Here is a 16,702-nt window from a genome sequence, read left to right as displayed (position 1 = left end):
GTCTGTTCAGGCTTTTCTGAAAACTGCCCATTGAGCTTGGCCAAGGTGAACCTCAGCTAAGTGACGACAGGGCTAGCGTGAAGATTGGATGCTTGGTTTGGGTTGTCACATCAGCGGACACTGGATCGAAGGATCTTTTGAAGTCAGCCAGCTCCTTTTGCATCATTCCACAAAGTTGTGTGCAAACTTCTGTTGTTCCGTTAACAGTGTTACCTGTGACTTAAATGTACAACACCTGTTTGCTATGTTGTTGTCGCTTTATCAAGGGCGGGGGGGGGGGAGAACAGGGGAAAAGATTAATGGGGGGAGATTAGAGGATGATTTGCTAGATGTGGGGAAAGCTTTTAGTTAAGAACTCACAGCTGCATGTTTCCAGAGTTTTAACTTATTTAAAGGTTATTACACTCAGCTTCAAAAAATAATATTGAAATTCTCATATTCTGCACTTTTAATTTTATACTAGTTTTTTTAAGAGCAAATCACAGCCAGTTGAAATAAAGACTGGAGAGATAATAAAGATCCAGACGTTTGAGAGAGAAGGAAAAGAAAAGATCAAAATAGGAAGTCAGAGGAAAACTTACTCCTCATTAATTAATTGCAATCAGTTATTGCTTTCACGAAATAACAGTTTGTATAAACATGAAGAAAAAAAGTCAAGAATTAGTCAGGGATGGGTCATAAAACATAGGATTTCTGTCTAAAAATGCTAAAGTAAGTATTCCAGATAAAGCCTTAACAATATCAACAGACAGGAGATGGGAGAATGGAGCCCTGTGAGAGTAAATCAGCAACTAGAACAAAACTAACGCTCAGAGTAGCTCAGGGCAGAGCAGAGGCTTCTGACTGGCCACACGCTCTGGTGAGAAGCCCGGGAGACAATACAGGCTCGCTTTGCTCTTCCCGTGGTTGGGAGTCACTCGTCTTAAGGAGAAAAGCGTCAGGCTCTCTGCTTCATGAAAAGGCTTGTGCATTCCTCTGCCTCTGTGAAAAGGCCTTTGCATTCCTAAGGGGCTCTGGAATTCTTTTGTTTTTTAAAGCCAGTTAGAAATTTCCAGAGGGCAAAGCCTATGCCTAACCCTTTCCAGTAATGACAGCCACCTCGTATTCCTCGTAATGTAAGTCCAAACCGCACAGAAAAAAAATTGGGATGGTAGTCGGCTTCCCCAAAACACACATCCTATTTAAGCTATTCCTGGAGACTTGGGGCTCTTAACCTTTTGAACTTTCTAGAGCATTTCAAAGAATTTAATGAAAGTTATGGACTTTTTTTCCCCCAAAACATACACCTACATCCAAAGTTTGGCATTCTTATCCCAGACTTCTTGAAAATCCTCCTTAAGAAATCCTAGTGTCAACCCGTTTGCCAGTACTTCTATGGAACTTTGTCTCTAGCCAAGGTTTTATTCGGTTTTGGAGCTCATGAGACCTCTTTATACTCTTCCAGCTCCTGAGAAAGGTAATTTCTCATAATTCTGTAAGACCAACCAAATCCAGGTTAGAAGAGAGTGGCTTTGGAAATCTGCCTGTTGTCTAGATTTAGTTATGTCCAGCAAAGAACCAAATCTTGAACAATCAGAATCTTTACGAGGTAAAGGAGTGAGAAATCTCCCAACACAGGCCTTTGACTTTATAGACGCTCATACTAAACCATTACAGTAATAAAACATATCGAGGTTAACCTCATGGAAAATGATAATTAAAATGATAGAATGTCCTTCTGTCTTAGGTCTTTGTGGACATTTATGTACTATATGATATACCAGCATATGGGAATGTGCTTGCATTTGTGATTAGGATCCCCAAATACGTGCATATGCACGTATGACCAAACCTGGTATTTAAATATTTATTTATTCTTCATTCATGCTTTAGGTTTTCAGAGGGAGGTAGCTGAGTTTATCCGAGACAACCACAGTAGTATTGTATTGATACATATGAATTCAGAGGAGGGAAGCTAGCTATCATCCATTAGTACATTTTTCTTCTAAAATTCTGTTTAGTGTCACACCTACCATATCTTTTCTCCAGAGGTATAAAATTATTCAGAGTACATGGTCCATGTCCTAACTGGGAACTGAAACCTATGGAACTGTGTATTCTGAATGCAAAAGCAGTTCAAACTAAAAATTTCAAATAGTCAAGTTTAAAAACAGAAAAGTCTTTCAAAGATTGTATGTTCTTTTCTGTTGGAACAGAAGATTAGTAAATCATTTATGAATATACTCATGTTTTATTTTAAAATTCCTTATCTTAGGGTGTCATTCTAAAAATAGAATAGGTCAACTTCTTTCATACCTCAGAAGTTAACTCAGCTTTGGGAAATAGGATGCTAAGATATATAAAACCATAACAAACATGTAATATACATTTGCACATTTACAGCACACAGGTATAAGATGAACTCAGGCCAGCTATAGGGAATGAACTTGGCCTACTGCTCATGTTACCTCTAGAATAAATGTGATTTTCAGACAGGAGACTGGGGAGAACCTTCCATTACCTTGCGACCTCCAAACGAAGCCACAGCCTCAACTCCAGTGCAGTACTGGCAACACCACCCGGAAAAGCTCATCTTCCAGTCGTGTGATTACAAAGCTTTTGTAAGTTACCCAGAATTCAGTACTTGGGTACCAGCAGGGATAGAGGGTACATTTCTAACCTGTTTACTTTTATATTGAAGGTATTCCCAAATGTCCATCACTGAAATTCCTAAAATGTTTTCCCCTTCTCTTTTTTCTTAAAGTAGCCTTCTCGCCACAGAGAAAGTCCAAATAAATAGAGCTTTATAACCCTTTTAATCTTGTAAGCTTAAGGTCTGTTTTGTCTTCTTATATAGTTGTACATTTTAAATTAAATGTGATAAACTTCTATCTTAAAATGGAAATGAGTATAAATACAGCACATCTAGACATTTCCACTTACAAATCTCAAAACATTGGGTCTGCTGCTCTATATAAATACCAGATTCTTTCATTGTCATCATTTGGATTATCTTACAGTACTGGGCTTTTTTTTTTTTTTTGAAATAGGAGAGAGAATCAGGCTTAGCTGAGAATTGTGAATGACATGAACAGGTAAATGTTCGAAAGATACCATTGGTTTGGGGGCAGGTGGCTGTCATGACTACAGCAGGGAAAGTGGCTGAACCCAGGACAGCATTGAAACTGTCTCTCTTAAAATTAAATGTTTCAATTAGGACAGTTTCCTGATACCTTAAAAGATAAGGATTTCACGACGATCATTTTCCTTAATTCAATGAAGATGTGGATTTTCTGATTATCTCACAGCAATGTAGGCTTTTTTTTTTCATTCTGTGCTATCTGCACCTCTTTAACTGCTTATATCTTGAAGCATTGGAGTCATTTCAATAGTGTTCTTCCCAAAACTGTGGGATTGAAATGCCTCCCTCCTCCAAGGCTCAAATGCCAAATCCCTGAGCCTTTCTGAGCGTGCCTTTCTTGGAAGGCTTTGACCAAACCCTCTGCCACTGTGCCCTTGCACAACCTCTTCAAGTCAGGGACCTCCCAGGTCGGTAGGACTGATTCCCAACCCAGTTTTTGCAGAGTGCCAGGGTCTCCTCAGTCATGTCAGGAAAATATAGAGAGCTTTTTCTATTTTTTGAAGGGAATTAGACAAAAATGATAAATGGAAAGAGCCCGGTTGAAGTTTCAAAAGGTTGAAGGGGGGCTTCCCTGGTGGCGCAGCGGTTGAGAATCCGCCTGCCGATGCAGGAGACACGGGTTCGTGCCCTGGTCCGGGAAGATCCCACATGCCGCGGAGCAACTAAGCCCGTGAGCCATGGCCACTAGGCCTGCGCGTCCGGAGCCTGTGCTCCGCAACGGGAGAGGCCACAACAGTGAGAGGCCCGCATACCGCAAAAAAAAAAAAAAAAAAAAAAAAAAAGGTTGAAGGGGAGTCAACTGATAGAAAGGCAAAACAGACATTTTGCTAAAAACTATTTGCCCCCCAGCCAGAATTTGAAGCATGCATGACGATTTGTACCAAGACAGTATTGGAGCCGATCGCCTAACAGCAAAGTGGTTGGTCATTCCTGGGAGGAGACATTCTCATCCTTCTCCTGCCCCATTCAGCCCCTCCAGTGTCAGTTTGCACCAAAGACTCAGCTATCTGGGCTGTGGAACAACTGTGAATGACATTCCCCCTCCCCGCACGCTCCCAGCCTGTTCTCAAGTGGATCAACCACAGGGCACACAGCTGTGAATGAAAAAGGTCCAAAACTGCATCTCTGCCTAAGAACAGCCTAACAATTACCTATGCAGCCAACTAAGTCCAAATGGGGTACATGTTGCTTAGCTTCTCAGCTGTCTCATACAACCCTGTAATTACATAGAGAGTGATGTGATTTATTTTTGCAGACATAGCTGCCTCAGAAAAAAAAAAAAAAAAGGAAAACATTTTTAGATGCCCCCGTTTTACAGTTAAATATGATCTGAAAGATGGCGTCTCTAGAAACTGCTACAGTTTTATTATAAAGAGCAATTTACAGCTTTCAGAACTGTGCTTAATTCTGCTGCATTCTCTCTCTACGTGCATTTATTTGTTAGGATTAGTTACTGTTAGTTTTTAAAAGTTATGCAGCAGCCTACAGCCAGGAAACCTGGCCAGTAGTACTTCTACAGTCTGCTTTTAAATTGCTACTCATATTTATATTCTGTGTTTCATAAATCGTTAAATTTTTTTGTATTTCAGTATTTAGGTTCTATGCTGATAAAAGAGCTCAGGGGGACAGAATCAACCCAAGATGCTTGTGCAAAAATGCGGGTAAGTTTGCCAAACAATTTTATTTCTAGTCACTGAAATACTAAATACTGGCTGTGGATACAAATTGCCACTTTTCAAATTACTATTTTCTTCATCTGTTGGTTTGCTGAATCACATTGGTGTTATATAAAAAGGTGTTTGGGTTTTGTTCATGTTTTTATATTTGAGCTTATGTCACTGTAGTTTGAGCTGATGTCTATTTAATTCAGTTACTCTTATTTTTAAAGATTTAAAGTAATTTTATATACATTGATCATTCTCCAGATTAGGAGAAAAATGACCTTTAGTTTACTACAAGAAAATGTTTTAAGCACCCACTTGACAGTCTGAGAATATTTATTGAAAAGACTGCCAACTAACTAAAGATGAACAAATGCAGAATATTGAGAGCATATTATAAAAAGCTAATATTCCTTATGAGCCTTCTTAATTATTCATTTTTTAATGTAAGAAAAACATTCAACTCTGAGCTGAATCATATAAGGACACAATGTGGACAGAAATGGCAATTCCAAATGTCTGTGATTGGTGGCTGCTGGGTTTTGAGGAGTCTGTATTAGCCAAACCGATTCTCACTCACACTGCAGATCCATGTGACCTTTTTCTTTCATGTGTCCTATTCTTCTTCCTCCATAGCAGATGTGTAGAGGATATGGTGATATCTGACGGATGATACAAATTAAGAATATCGGCCTTAGTCATATAACAACTAATCAGGGTCACATTTAAGATCATTAGCAAGTGAACCCTAACTTTTGTCATTTATTTTATATGAGCAGCTTTGGGTGGGAAATACTTAAAAGCATATAATTTAACAGTTACAAAGGTAAACATTTAATGTCCATTGCTCATGAAGAGCTAAATACATGTGAATCTTCATGAATTTGACACCTCAGTATTGTAATCGTCATTTTAATATTTTGATCATTTCAGTAGCAGAAAAACTGAAACAGTTATCCTTCTGTTTGATGTAGTTATACTTAAATTGTCAGGACCAGTGAATCTTTCTTTATCCCAGGTACTGTGTTTAGATGAAAAACACTGTGACGTGTGCAGCAACTCAAGTTCTAGTTCTGTTGCTGCTTACTTGCCTTAGGAGTCAGTTTTTAGTCATAATAATAATAACTGGTAGCATTTACTGAGTAGTTACAGTGCGCCAATCTTCTGTGAATACTTTGAGTGTTCAGCTCATCCAGTCTTTACTACAAAGCTATAAAGATTAGTACAATTGTTGATCCCATTTTGCAGATGGAGAAACTGAGGCTTAGACGGCTTAAATAACTTTCTCAAGGTCCAGCAGTGAATAACTTGCCAATCTGGGACTGGGTCTGTCTGACTCCAGAGCCCAAGCTTTTAACTGCTACATTCCTCTGCTTCTTCTGGGCCTCATTTTCTTAGAAAGTAAGGACATTGGACTGGATTCCCATTAGGGTTCTTCCTGGTTTTATAATTCTGGGAATCTTGTATACTGAATATCTGTCTGATCTAAATTATGTCACCAGTGAGCAATAAGAAATGGGAGGGCTTCCCTGGTGGCGCGGTGGTTGAGAGTCCGCCTGCCGACGCAGGGGACACGGGTTCGTGCCCCGGTCCGGGAGGATCCCACGTGCCGCGGAGCGGCTGGGCCCGTGAGCCATGGCCGCTGAGCCTGTGCGTCCGGAGCCTGTGCTCCGCAACGGGAGAGGCCACAGCGGTGAGAGGACCGCGTTACCGCAAAAAAAATAATAATGATAAAATAAATGGGAAAGGTTTTCAATCATCAAGCCTCATAATAATTTTAGAGCTATTTATGAAGATGTCTAAGAAATTACTTTGGCATCTCTGACTTAATACATCTGAGCCCAGCCACTTCGATGTGGTAATGAGCGCAAATAGCGCATAGAGCACATAACACCATTTAAAATACAGCAAATCTGTGATTTGAATTTCAATTTCTTGAAATGAAGTGGATCTGAAATTCCATTTGGACAGCGATAGCAAAACCATTTTAATAGTCTCAGTGGAGAATAATTTAGTTAAATACTTGTCTGTTGCTTAAAATGAAAAGGCCATCTATTTAGAAGGCAGTCTTCTGTTCTTTGGGGTGTTTTTCCAGTTTGCTGCCCTGGGTGTTTATTTTGGGTAGTTTACATGAAGATAAGAACTTTATTGCTTCTTAGGATATCATAAACCCTTATTTCCCATCTTGATTAAATAAACATCAGTCTTTGATACAGTAGCTGAAGTTGCACTCACTGGGTTCACCAGAGCCTTTCAAAACCAGAAGCGCAGATTTGATCTGTTATCTGGAACTATTGAATTGTGAATTAGACCTCTCACCACCTAAAAATGGTGTGGATCTCAACTTGCAGTTAATGTTCAGTTTGAACCTCCAGTTGCTGTCTTCTCTCTTTTCAACATGGTTGCATTTCAGCCCAAAGTCCCAGTGTCATCTTGTCTCCCCAGGGGAAATACTTTAGGGCACAGATGATCTTAAAATGGATATACCGTAATGTCACTGGGCCGAAGTATGGTGCACTAAAACTTTACCTGGTTTCCTCTTTCAATTCAGCTGAAAAAAAAAAAAGTTGTCAATTCAACAGTATGAAGTTTAGCTGAAATTAAAATTTCTTTCCCAGTGAGAAGTAAATCAGTGTAGTTCCTTATTCTGAGAACTATTTCCTTAAATGTGTTTTGTTAACAAAGATGACTACAATTTGGCTCCTGCTGTCACTGAGTACAGTTCAGTGGAGGAGGCCAACACGTTAACATTAATTCTAGGATTAGCACAAGTATCGCCATAGAGGTGTCTTCATGTTGCCATCAGGAGAGGTCTCCTAAAATCAGTTTATTGGGATTAATAACAGTTAACACTTGAGAGCTGTGGGCCAGTCCCTGCACAAGTGAAATGTACATTAATTCATTTAGTCATGAGATAAGTATTGCTATTGTCCCCACTTTCCATACGTGGAGACAAAGGCCAAGGAAGGTTAAGTAACTTGCCCAAGATCAGGTCACCGAGCCAGTGAGTAGTGGAACCAGGATTTGAACCCAGGCAGTCTAACTCCACCACCCATACTCGAATCCCCAGGCTGTACCACCTCTCACATGTGCCAGTGGAACGTTTATTGTCCTGAGTTTTAAAAATAGCTGAGGGCTTCCCTGGTGGCACAGTGGTTGAGAGTCCGCCTGCCGATGCAGGGGACACACGGGTTCATGCCCCGGTCCTGGAGGATCCCACATGCCGCGGAGCAGCTGGGCCCGTGAGCCATGGCCGCTGAGCCTGTGCGTCCGGAGCCTGTGCTCCGCAACGGGAGAGGCCACAACAGTGAGAGGCCCGCGTACCGCAAAAAAAACCCCAAAAAACAAAAAATAAAAATAAAATGAAATAGCTGAAAAGGTGGATCATTTATGTTGATACAGAAGTAATTTTAGGAACCCTCAAAGAGTGTGTAAGATTAGTACCAACTAAATTAAACCATTTAGGTACAAACATATGTAGTAATTTGGGCTACATTCCAATGTACTAACATAAATTAAAATTTCAGGAGATTTTTTTTGCATCCTTAGCAACTATAAATGTTTTTTCCATAACACTTACTTTAACACGTTCAGTTTGCCCCAGCAGAAACCAAACACAGTTTTCCCTTCTCACATAGTCATGATTGGTTATTTTCTGAGTTTATCCAAACCTGTTTATTCATCTCTAAGCTCCCATCAGTTCCAAACTAAAGATAATTCTACACTACTCTCCTGGTGTTCTGTTAGACACCTATTATTTCAATTAAAAATACACCATAATTAACTAACATGTGTGAGGTGATAGTCATTCATATCATTCTACAATATGGAATCACTTCTCTCTTTGTTTGTTCAGGTTAACCAGTCTCTTTCCTCTTCAAACTGTCTTAAGATTTTTTAATTAATAGACTTAACTTTTAGAGAAGTTTTGGGTTCACAAGAAAATTGGGCATAAAGCACAGAAAGGTCCCTCCATCACCACCACCCTCACAGTCTCCCCTATTACTAACGTCTTGCATTAGTGTGGTACATTTGTCACAGTTATGAACCAATATTGATATATTATTATTAACTAAAGTCCATGGTTTACATCAGCGTTCATTCTTTGTGTTATACAGTGTTTGGGGTTTTGACAAGTGCATAATGTCATGTGTCCACCACTACGATACCGTACAGAATAGTTTCACAACCTAAAACTCCCCTGTGCTCCACCCACTCACCTCTTCTCTCTGCTGCTACCGTAACGCCTGACAACCACGGACCTTTTTGTTATATCCACAGTTTCGTCTTTTCCAGAATGTCATGTAGTTGGAATCATACAGTATGTAGCCTTTTCAGACTGGCTTCTTTCACTTAGCAGAATGCATTTAAGGTTCCTCTGTGTCTTTTGTAGCTTGATAGCTCACTTCTTTTTATCACTGAGTAATATTCCATTGTGTGGATGTACCACGGTTTGTTTATCCATTCACCTATTGAAGGCCATCGTGGTTGTTTCCAAGTTTTGGCAGTTATGAATAGAGCTGCTGTAAACACTTTTATGCAGGTTTTCATTGTAAGATTCCCCCCCTCCCCAGAAGAATTATCTTCTGAATTGTGTTTGGTGAAAAAGAATCAATAGAAACTTGCAAGAAACCCTGATCATTTTTTGAGTAAAATTGCAGTTTTTGCCTTATCTTTTAGAGTTTTGTTGTTGTTGTTGTTGTTTTTTAATAAAAGCCTACGAGACTATCCATGTCTTGATACTGAGGCATACTTTTAGGAAGAATAATTTCTATGAATTATTTTGCACCTTAGTGGTACAACTGGGCTGCTTATTTTCTTTCCCATGACAGCTTTACAAACATGTCTATTTAAAATTAAAAATGTAAAACACATCAGTAATATGTGAGGAGTTGTAAAAGATATCCGTTTAATCTGAACACATTCATTTAGTGCTGCCTTTATGTTCCTGGTCGGGTTTTCCAGCTAGATTTGTGCTCAGAGCTAGAGTCTTCCTTTCTAAAAGGATTCCTGAGAGGAATCCTAGCTCTGCGGTCCTGAATACGATGCTCCCCTAACATATTCCCCACAGAACATGGAACCTTCCCTCTGTCACACCTGACATCACACTGTGTGACGTCTGGTTACACCTACCCTGTGCCCCTTAGAAGGCAGGAACCGTGTGTGCTGTATCCCCAGGGTCTGCTGTATAATAGCTACCTTAGGAAGTAGCTGTGATGGTTCCATAAAGTAATGCCTGTGAAGGGTCTAGCTCAGTAAAATCTTAAAACACGTGACCTCTTCCTCCAGACGTTGGAAAAACAAGTAAATTGATGGATAGATTTGCTTTGGATTATTTCATTTGTTTTTCCCCACGTCTGATGGGGTCCTTACCCTGGTTTTCTGTGTATACAGTATGTAAGAGAGTATTCAGAAACTTAGGGACCCTGCACTCTTCTTTCCAATTTTTAAAGCCCATTGCCAAAAGCGAGAAAAAAAATGAAGGAACACTGTAGATACGATGTTATATGTAATTTTGCATTTCATATTTAGGGGAGGTAATTTGTTCCTAATTCTATTGGGAGTTGCCTCTTTTAACTCATGTGTCCACAGGACTGAACTTTACAAAGCAATAAATAGATTGCTTGGGCCTTTCACTTCTCTTTGGCATGATTAGCTCCCACTTCAAGATTCTAAGAGGTACAGTGTTTGGTGAAATGAGGGATTTGTTCTGGCAACAGGAGGTCCCACTATTCCATTTTGCCTCCCTGGACTTACTCATACCCCATCCCCTAACCCTGAGTTTTGCCCCAGGGAATATTTAGCACTAATATATAGCACTCTCTCACTTCCCTCATTAAATGTACCATAAGGAAACATCTGCTACTGTAAGAGGTAGGCCATTCTATTCAATTTAATACTCTGAAATCTGACTTTCCCCTAATCCCGTAGTTGATGGTTAGAAATGTTCACAGGTGTCACAGGTGTTTGCGTTCAAGGACATATCCCTTAAAAAAAAAAAAAAAAGAAAAAAATATCTGTTCTCAACTATAATAAGGTAGAAATCGGCCTTTCTGATGTAAGGAAGGAAATATTTTAAAATTATGTTTAAGTCAGGAATAAGCAAATCTTCCAATGTACTTCGGTGAACCTCTATTTCCCAGAGGGCTTAGACAGTTTCACCATGGTTCAGACTTCCTGTTGAGTCTGTTCCCTTTAACTTTATATGATTTTTAAACTTTTAACCTGGAAACAATTCTAAAGTTGAATTTTAATATAGATTTCCAAATAATCATCTGTGCCTTGGTTGAAGTGTGAAGACCATCTTTTTTTCTGTGCTTGCAAGGAAAGAAATTAATGGCAGAGAATGGATTGGAAAGCTTGAAAAAAGGTAGATTTTAGAATCCGGTGGAAATGTTAAATTAAGAGGCCTCTTTCCTTAGGAGAGGCTCAAACTGAAGTCATGTTTAGTCCTTCTGTCCTCATACAAATCCCTTCTCTGAGGAATTGTCATTTTCAGAAATAATTTCAGAGACTACTTCTTAGGAACCAGGCTGGGAAAAAAAAAACCCTAAAAACAACTGTTTTTTAAAAGTTTCTGTTGCCCAAGTTTCAGGGAAGAATCAAGTTTTATCTTTCACTCTCTCAAAAGTACTGCACAAGGCAGGTAAATACCTGCACAAGGCAGGTAAATGTGGTGTGTATGTCTGTGTGTGTGTGTTAAGATAGCAATACACACAATGAAACAGCTGCCCTTCTAACCCCTGTCACTGTGCTTTGCTCGTGTGTACTTTTTGCTCCGTGAGTATTGTATTTTCCTAGGAGTCTACCCAGTGGAACACCAAACGGTCCCAATCACCTTATCCCATATCATCTTCATACCCCAGTTCTCTTTACTTTTTATTTTTGTTTTTATTACTCTCGTTACTGACCTTTCTCCCATGTAACACCCTCACTGCTCCACATCACTGAAAGATGTCATGCACCTCTTCTGTCTTTAATTTCCACTTGTCTGAAGCTCCCTTTCTAAACATAGTGAGTCAGTTGTTTTTGGTTCAGATCTGTTGTTCTGCTGAACATTCACTGTTGCAACCAGCATTCCACTGCGGTCCGAGTATGTTCCACGGAGTTTATTATGTTACGCTGACAGATTTTGATTTTACTTCTACCCTCCTTTGCCAGTGGGGTGCTGTGCTTTGAAAAGCTAAGTGAAAGCATTAATCCTCAGAATAACAGTAATAGCCCAAATCTATTGATGTTCACTACATACTAGGCACGGAATTATGTCATCTCACAACAGCTCCACAAAGGAGATGCTATATTAACATACCCATTTTACAGATGAAGTAACTAAGACAAAGGGAGCTTAAAATACCTAGCCACATAGTTTGAAAAGGGTGGAGCTAAGACAGGAATCCAAACATACCCCCCTGTGCTCTTACTATAGTGAGTAGAGGAGGCCCTGGAGAAAGGAGCTTATCATTGGGTCCCTTCATAAATTCAGGATGACACCACACACACACACACACACACACACACACACACACTGAAGCTGTACTTAAATGTGATAGACTGAAAAAGTCTGTGTGTTTTTGCACAGGTTTACAGTTGACTTTTCTAACTTAAAAAATCTTAAATTTTTTAAACTTTACATTTGCTTCTTACAAAAGCAATACACATTCATTATTATTCAACTTTCAAATAGGGATATAGAAAAGAGAAATAAAAACAACTGTAGTTTTACCACCCAGAAGTGGTATACACACCCCTCTGTTAACGCCTCGTTTGTACATAATCCTCCAGACTGATTAGTTATGCATTTATAAGCATCACTTTTCTACAAAAAATGGAAATATTCTGAGCCTGTTTATAATCTATTTTTTTTTTTTTTTTTTTTTTGCGGTATGCGGGCCTCTCACTGCTGTGGCCTCTCCCGTTGCGGAGCACAGGCTCCGGACGCGCAGGCCTAGCGGCCATGGCTCACGGGCTTAGTTGCTCCGCGGCACGTGGGATCTTCCCGGACCAGGGCACGAACCCGCGTCTCCTGCATCGGCAGGCGGATTCTCAACCACTGCGCCACCAGGGAAGCCCTATAATCTATTTTTAAATACAATATATTTTGAAACATTTTTATTCTAATAACTATTCATCCCCAATATTATTTGCACTGGTTGAACAATATTCCAATCCATAACTGAACCAAACTTATTTAACCAGTTCCCCTTTTTGGTCCTTAGGTCATTTTCAATTTTTTCCAATTACAACCAATACTTTGGGTAACATCCCTATACCTAAGTCTTTTGCAGCTGGTCTGATTATGTTTTAGAATAAGCCACTAAATGTAGAGTGACTGGTTCAAAGAGTATACACATCTTGAAACTCTAAGTATCGCCAAACTGCCTTACGAAAACATAGTTCCAGTTTGTACTCCCAGAAGCAGTCCAAGAAGACGCGTTGATGTTTGCTTGTCACACACCTCTCAGGGGCATAACAATATCTTGGACGTGTTCCTAGTTGAGGGTGAACTGGGGAACTTTTACGAGAAAACATACATCTCCAGCACGGCCTCTGGGCTTATCAGCTCTATCTGGTCAACATCTATTCTAGACATAACTCTAGAATCTGTCTTCAGGACCCAAAACTCTTTATTTTATGTGCAAAATGTTTTATCCTTTCACAGTCCCCGAGGAACCAAGGGTGAATTAAATAATACTTGTTAATTGCTCTGAAGACCAAGAGCTGCAGCTAACTGCTAACTAAGGATTTTTTTTTTTTAATTTTTTATTTTTTTAACATCTTTATTGGAGTATAATTGTTTTACAATAGTGTGTTAGTTTTTCCTTTACAACAAACTGAATCAGTTATACATATACATATGTTCCCATATCTCTTCCCTCTTGCATCACCCTCCCTCCCACCCTCCCTACCCCACCCCTCTAGGTGGTCACAAAGCACAGAGGTGATCTCCCTGTGCTATGCGGCAGCTTCCCACTAGCTATCTAATTTACTTTTGATCTAACTAAGGATTTTTGGAAATCACTTGTCAAGTGGAGCATAGTGTGTTTTGATAAAGTAATGTCTCTGAATTAATGTTAAGATGCAATACAACTGAGTCTATATGTATAGCAGCAGAGAACAGTTCTGCCAGTGACTTTCAATCAAATTGATCAACTGCGTCTTTAGAGCAGAAGTTCTCAAAGTGTGGTCCCCAGACTGGCAGCATTAGCAGCGTCTGGGAACTTGTTAGAAATGCAGAATCTTAGGCCCTGCCACAGACTTACGGTCTCAGTCTGTTTGGGCTGCTGGAACAGAACTGCCGTATACTGGGAGAAATGTATGTCTCAGAGCTCTGGAGGCTGGGAAGTCCAAGATCAAGGCACTGGCAGATTTGGTATCTGGCGAGGGCACTTTTCCTGGTTCATAGATGGCCGTCTTTTCACCATGCCCTCCTGGCAGAGGGGGCAAGTGAGCTCTTTCAGGCCTCTTTTATAAACACATAATCCCATTCATGAGGGCTCCACCCTTATGACCTAAGCACCTCGCAAAGGCCCCACCTCCCAATACCATCACATTGGCGTTAGGGTCCAACAAATGAACTTTGGGGGGGATGCAAACATTCGGTCTGAGGTGCTTCCTGAATCAGAAACTCTAGGGGTGGCACCCAACAGTCTGTTATGTACCAAGCACTCCATGTTATTTGAATGCTCTCGAAAGTTTGAGAACCACCGCCTTGGTCCACTGGGCATTCCAGTAAGGCTGCGGTGTAGATAGGCTATCCTGGCAGAACCGTCTGCTACAGTGCCTGGATACCCGCCAGGGCCAGAGGAATAGACATAGAGGGCATTGCTTTGTGCCATGCAGACCTGGCCAGGGTGTGTGAGTTACTCCGCAGTACGATAGCCGAGTCTTATGCCGGAGGAGGAGTTTGAATGGCTGCTGCTTGCCCACCGTCTCTTCTTGTCACGTGGCCTTACTTAGGCTCTGTATTCGCCCAGCCTTTGGGTCAGAGTCCTTGTGACCAGAAAAGCCCTTGAGAGGTCATTTACCCTCACTTTCCAGCCAAATGAGACTTACCCCTAAGTCATTAGGGACAGTTGAGGGAAACTGTTATTAAAGGCCAGATAGAGAAACTTCCCAGCTGTCCCTAATAATCATTCGGTCCTCTCGAGAAGTCTTTCCTTCTCATCTCACTGCTTGCAGTTTGAGCCAATATCCTGTTGCCAAAACGAACTCCTAACCCTTCCCTCCTTGAAGCTGAACTTCACAAGATCTGGGACACGTTTGCCACGCCATGGGAATCTCTTGGTGCACCTCTAGTCACATCCATGGTTCTCCTCCAAGTTCTTCAAAGGCCTCCATGCCTGGCTCTGAGTACCTCGGCTCTCTGAAAAGTCTCCTGAGTTCTCCGTGTGTCGAGAGGCTGGGACAGTGGTTCTTCTTTATAAAACTGGCTTCTTCCTCGTTGCTGTACATTAATTCATTTGCTCATTCCTTTAACAATCATGGATTTCAGCAGCTTTTAGATCAAACCCTATGAAATTGCTGATATTTAGCCATTTTTGACCTTTAAAAATGGCAACTTCATAGGGTTCACCTGAGACCATGTGCTTAGTCATTATAAGCGAGACAAATCGAGAAAGGTGTGGGCCATCCTCAGGTGTGTGAGCGGAGCAGTCAGCCCCACCCCAGAGCAGCGGACGCCGGACGCCGAGGGATGGCAGAGGCTCACAGAGCAGGCGGGGGGAGCAAAAGGCAAGCTGTCCCGTCAGCTGGGAGGCCGGAAAGTGACTTTGAAACCGAGCTTTCCCCAGAAAGTGACCTTGACACTGAGCTCCAAAGGGTAAGAGTTCATTTTAAATGGCTGATTTGCGGTCTGTTTTTTCTCTCTTAATAACCCCCGCAACGTAGCTGGTTTTGCTGCATACAAAATCACCACAATATTGCTTGTTTGGTGTATTTTTTTTAATCATTTGAAAGTCACTTGAGGCTACCAAACATAATCGTTTGATCCTATTTTAATTTACTTGCTGAAACTGAATATAATAATTAAGTGTTGAAAGTAAGGAAAATATTATATGGCAAAATTAATAGTTATGACTCAGCACTGAATATCTAACTAGAAAGCGTTCTCAGGGTAGCCGTGTGTAGGTTAAAATATGCACTAAGTTGGATGTCAGTAGACCATTGGGAAATCTGTGCCAGTCTGTGCTTAAAATACCCTGACAATTATCGGGGTATTGTAAGAATGAAGAGTCAGTGACCTCCTCCCCGTGGACTGCCTCACTCTTTTTTCTCTCTGTGCTGATTTTTTTCTCTCTGTGCTGATTACTGGGCACAGTTGATTCCTGTTAAGAGTATAAGTGTCACTCAGGACTCAAACCCCACATTACAGCTCACAACTGAAGTGTTTCCAGTCCCAGTTATAAACCTCTCTGCTCTCATTCACACTTGTGAACGTCCTGCTCTGAGATGCAAAGGTCCCTGCAGTCTCACAAGGATATTCTCATACTGTTGATTCTGCGTTAGAAAATGAGAAACTATTGATATTTTCAGTGTGTGCTGTAAGGCTAGAACAAAAGCTCAACGGCAAATTCTTACTTGATACAAATACTCCAAGCAGTTCATAATTTGTAATTTGAAAGGAAAAGAAAAAAGATGGTGAATTTTGGGATTCACCAAGGTTGATTCATTCCTTGGTGAATCCAAAAATCCCTCTTGAAAAACAAAAAAAATGCTCAAAAGTGTTCAGTTACTTTTCCTATTACGAACAATATTTCAGGTGTCCACCTCCAGATAGAAAATTATGATCCCTGTTCTGTATGATGCTTAAAAACAACACAAATCCAAGTGCTAAATAAAGGGCTGGCTTTAAATTGAAGATTCAAAAGTTGCATTTTATTTTAGGTTTCAGCAATGTAACATCTCTGTATAACTAAATACT

At 40.5% G+C, this 16,702-nt stretch overlaps 1 protein-coding gene across 4 annotated transcripts in view; it reads left to right on the top strand.

Moving 5' to 3' along the window:
- The window catches only part of ANKS1B (ankyrin repeat and sterile alpha motif domain containing 1B), a 1,077,938-nt gene that overhangs the window by 1,016,988 nt on the left and 44,248 nt on the right, over nt 1–16,702 (top strand). For all 4 annotated transcript variants that reach the window (XM_067009945.1, XM_067009946.1, XM_067009948.1 and 1 more), the window contains 2 exons: nt 2,472–2,600; nt 4,711–4,782. In XM_067009945.1, the coding sequence (XP_066866046.1) occupies nt 2,472–2,600; nt 4,711–4,782 (201 nt within the window). The remainder of the gene's footprint in view (nt 1–2,471; nt 2,601–4,710; nt 4,783–16,702) is intronic.

The sequence above is a fragment of the Kogia breviceps genome, chromosome 12, assembly GCF_026419965.1.
Source record: "Kogia breviceps isolate mKogBre1 chromosome 12, mKogBre1 haplotype 1, whole genome shotgun sequence".
Taxonomy (NCBI): Eukaryota; Metazoa; Chordata; class Mammalia; order Artiodactyla; family Physeteridae; genus Kogia; species Kogia breviceps.
Note: the sequence above shows the minus strand (reverse complement) of the source record. Positions and strands in the feature narration are given on the sequence as shown.